This window comes from Lactuca virosa, chromosome 4 (assembly GCF_052849685.1).
Source record: "Lactuca virosa cultivar CGN04683 chromosome 4, Lactuca_virosa_CGN04683_v6, whole genome shotgun sequence".
NCBI classification, from domain to species: domain Eukaryota; kingdom Viridiplantae; phylum Streptophyta; class Magnoliopsida; order Asterales; family Asteraceae; genus Lactuca; species Lactuca virosa.
Genome location: NC_136429.1, coordinates 366,307,419 through 366,312,081, shown reverse-complemented (window position 1 = coordinate 366,312,081; position 4,663 = coordinate 366,307,419). Strand labels below are relative to the sequence as shown.

Below are 4,663 nucleotides of genomic sequence, written 5' to 3'. Positions count from 1 at the left end.
CCGAGTATACTTAGTGCGGTACCAGTAGAATTCTTTTTATACCAATTATAGTTGGTACGGTATACGGTTTAGAGAAAAATAAATTGGTACCGTACCAATTACACCCCTAATTCCCTCTGCCCTCACCGAACCAACCTCACCTACCAAAGAGTGTCTTTTCCCGCCGTAGTAAAATAACTAGCTCATCCACCTCACCGTGGGTACTCGGTTTAGCCTTAGTCCTTAAGTAACTAATAAATCAATAATGTGGTACTGGTGAAGGGCGATTCCCACAAAAGCCAAAAGGTGTGGTGCTAAATGAGCCAAGTCAATCCTCAGCGCGCTAGATGAAATTGAACAAACAGTCGACAAAAACAACCAAATCTTCAAACTTAGTCGCGCAGACGTAGACAGACGCAGACGCAGAGCATCGCCATGAAGAAGGCGACAGGTGCTTTCTTCTTCTTCATGGCTACTCTGGTTATGTGGGCTGTCTCCGTCTTCTTCGAAATACTATTCAACAAGCGTATCGAGCTCCTTCCACTCCTTTATGGCTTCTCCTTTTACCAATTCGCCAATTGGGTTTGCCGTAAATTCATCTCTAGAGATCCTCTTTTGGTTAACACATGTGTCTCTCTTCTCCATTCTTCCATTACCTCCACTTCAGGTATTTTCTATACTGAATCTGTTATCAAATTCCCCAGATTTTGAGGCACCTGGTTGTTGATTTGATGCTAAATTAATCTACTTCGCAATCCTCCGGGAATATAATAATAAAGTAGAAAATGTTTAATGCTACTTTTACAATATAAAGATTACTAGAACGGAAACATTTTAAAGATTGTAAAAGAGAAACTGATCTATCATAATTTTGAATTCTACAAAGTATTAGGTTTAACTCGCAAACAAATTAACAATTCATGAGACAGGATGGTATTATACTTGATTGCTTAGTGTCCGTTATTCTTGTTGGCATATCACAGTGGCAGCATATGGTGTGTCTAATTTTGTCTACAGCATGTATTTTACAACAATTGGCAAAAGATTGAGGCTTTATTGTACATTTGGTATATATGAATTGTAAAGTAAGTAAACATGCGTTGAATTTTGACCTTCAATGTCAAATGTGTTGTTTTTAACTTGGAAATCCTTGGGAAATATAAGCTTATTGTAACAAAAGTTGGATGCTGCATTTACAACGTAGAGACTTTAAAGATTGGAAAAACATAAACAAACCTATGATAATTTTGAATTTTACAAGTATTAGGTTTGACTCACACAATCAAATGAAAATTACACTGGACTTGATGTTGTGTGTATAGTCTTGTCTACAACATGTTATATTTAACAATAATTGGCAAAAGATTGGGGATTTATTGTACAGTAGGCATATATGAATCATAAAGTTAGTAAACATGGACTAAATTTCTTGACAGTGATGCTCATTTTGGTGAAGCAGTTGCTATCCAATGGTTTAGATGAGTTATTTGAGCATTCACAGCTAGTTAAAGCAACTTGGCCATGGGCATATTCGGCATTGTGCATTTCATGTGGCTATTTCGCATACGATCAATTGGATATGTTGTTGTATGGGTTATATAGTGGTTGGATACCCTCCATCCTATTGCATCATTTTATTCTCCTTGGATGCTTTACTCTTGCCCTATATCGGAATGTCACAATCAACTACCTTATTTTAACTCTAATATGTGAGGTATGTGTCTTGCTTCGTAAATATGCAATTTGACATGTGACACATGACTGGACACGCCGAGCTTTCTAAGGATACTTTTTATGATGAGGATAAGGAGGGCATTTATTATGTCTTTCACATAGATGAGAGATTGAGAGCGAGTCCCTGTTCCAGCTTTTTAGATGGACAAAAATTTGATATTTTTAGGGTTAAATGCAAGACATAGCAACAGACTTTCATTTATATGTGAATATTATATATAGCATCCTACTATCATTTCTTTCTTATGAAAGCATTATATTGTCATAAAGTTAGCTATTTATAACGTTGTACTTCCAAAAAAAAATTATTTGGACATTGTTATTTAAAGTGAGATATCTACAGGTGAAAATTTCTTTGTATTTGAATGACATTTTTGTAATTGGTTAGATTTTTCAAAGTATAATGTTTGTAATAGGAAGAAATAAAGTAGGGTGCTTAATAAACAGATTTTTTTTAACTACAGCCAGAACTATGTCAAAAACGCGTTCGAAGTCAGAATTCAGTTTTTTTCCGGTTATCACGATTAAACAGTTTTTACGAAAGTGTTATATAACTTGTAGACAAATTATGGCGGTTCTAAATTGTAGACAAATTTTTTTTAACACTTTTGTAAAAACTGTTTAATCGTGATAACCGGAAAAAAACTGAATTCTGACTTCGAACACGTTTTTGACATAGTTCTGTCTGTAGTTAAAAAAAGATTTTCTACAATTTAGAACCGCCATACTCGGAACAGATCAATGAAAGTACATTGCTATTTCTTGCATCTAACCTTTTGTTACTTTGGCATAATTCCTAATGCCATATGCAGTACGAGACGGTCCTATTTTGTTTTGATATGTGATATTTTTTCATGCGTAACATAACAATCATATGAATATGAATCTCAACCTTGTTTGCTTGTGATTGTGATTGTGATCCACAGTTGCATTCTATCTTTCTTCATGTGAGGAAAGTGAGGCGGATGGCCGGCATACGTGATGCCAAGAGCAAGTCTGTGAAAATAGAATGGTTCTTTAATATAAGCACCTTTTTATTTGCACGTTTCTGGTCTCATGTACTCATTACTGTCAAGCTTGTAAAAGATGCTTCCAAGTTTGAGAAAGGTGTGGAGCTCCCAGTTGCTTTGTTTGGTATGGCAGGGATGAATTTGCTTAACGTTTCCCTTGGCATAGATCTCTTCAAGGCTTTCAGGAGGGAGATAAACCGACATAATATTCATCAATTGTAGGCCTCATTTAGGAACCATGTTCTTTCCCCTTAAGTGTTGTCCGGATAAATGATATATGTTTGGAGGAGCATCGTAATTGATAGTAAAAGATCATTTTAGGGATTAATGTTGAATGACATATCATTGTTGTTTTGAATGAATGTTGTGTTGTATTAACAAATGTAGTTTCTTTTGGTTGAATGGAATTATAAATGATAGTAAAAGATCATTTTAGGTATTAATGGTGAATGAAATATCATTGTTGTTTTAAATGAAAAAATTATATGACAAAAGTTGCAAATTTATAAATGCTAATAAAATTATTAAAATAAGTAATGTATAGATTCCTAAAACTTAATATAAAATGAATATGAAAATAAAAAGGGCAAATTGCATTTAAATCATTATATTTTGTTTATTTTGTAGTTAATTATTATATTTTATTTTAATTTTTATGAAAGTCATGATATTATGAAAAAAAAAAAAACATTCACCATTAACTATTGCAATGATGAGGTGACATTTAACAAACTTTAGCAAAAAAAGTTTGTCTAATTTGACCATAACAACATTGTTTGTATTGTTTTTTTCACTTTTTTTTTGTTAAAGGGTGGTACTAATCAACCACTATTGTTAAACCTTAATGAAAACTTATAAACAAATAATGAGAGGTTTCAAAGTGAAGAAGGAATGTGGGTAAAAAGTCGGTTATAGACGGAAAAAGAAGGCCAAAATCCCTCGTTGAAAAGCAGAAAGGGTGATCATAACACCCTTTTATGTTAACCGACAAAACTTCCATGACATTGTTACCACAGTAGTGACAAGACACAAAGTGTATGGCCGGTCAAATAAAATCGACATTAAGAACACTCTAAAAGAACCCATCGGATACAAGAATTCTGGCACCCATCTCTATAAAAGAACTTGGTACGCTTACTGGACCGACGATAGCAAGTAGTGTGTCATTATTGAACAAGAACTCAAATGACAATATGAATGCAAAATGAAACAGTAAAAACAATAAGATAAAATACAATTTAGCTCTTTGATTGATTGGAATATGTCATTAGAAAAAGAATCAAGTGTCACAAACAGTACAATTAGGTCAACATCCGCCCGTGAAACCATCGCGAACCAACATTGTAATAGACCTAATGTAACATATTCCACACATTTAATGCAAATAAAATTTCTATACTTAGACATGCATACATAATAACACTTTAGTCTTCGATGGATGTAGATCGTTGACAACTAAACACGATTCACAATACATAAGTAATAATTAGTACATTGAAAACAAAAAGTTTTGTATTAAGTATTTTTTTTATGTGCAAATGATAGTCTAAAAGGATAAAGCATTTAAATACGATTATGTGGATATAAAGAACATCCAAAATGGAGACCGTACGCAAAAGTTATGACAATTTTAAGAAAACAAATCAGCAATATAACTAATTTTCCCGTAAATGAACTTTAAAACGATCAGTAGGGCTAGCTAGGCATTTCGTTAAGTATTTTTGAACATGTTTTTGTGTAACATCCCAAAAACCATGACAATTTTTTTTCATTTTTAAAAGATATTTTCATAAAACCATCAGATAATCAAATATTGATTTCAAATCAATCCATAAAAATCAGAGTGTCAAGATAATCTCTTAAACATAAAACAATAGGAGGATGTGTGCAATCACGCCTTCGTCTTGCTCCGATCATCAGAAGTACCTGAAAACATTGAA

General features: G+C 33.2%; 1 protein-coding gene across 1 annotated transcript; it reads left to right on the top strand.

The window, feature by feature from the left end:
- Positions 1 to 257: 257 nt before the first annotated feature.
- LOC145108713 (TRAM, LAG1 and CLN8 (TLC) lipid-sensing domain containing protein) lies at positions 258 to 3,166 on the top strand. Its single transcript, XM_079045788.1, has 3 exons — positions 258 to 646; positions 1,416 to 1,693; positions 2,640 to 3,166. The coding sequence occupies exons 1-3, from the start codon at positions 415 to 417 to the stop codon at positions 2,943 to 2,945; spliced, it is 816 nt and encodes a 271-aa protein (XP_078901914.1). The 5' UTR covers positions 258 to 414; the 3' UTR covers positions 2,946 to 3,166.
- Positions 3,167 to 4,663: the final 1,497 nt, after the last annotated feature.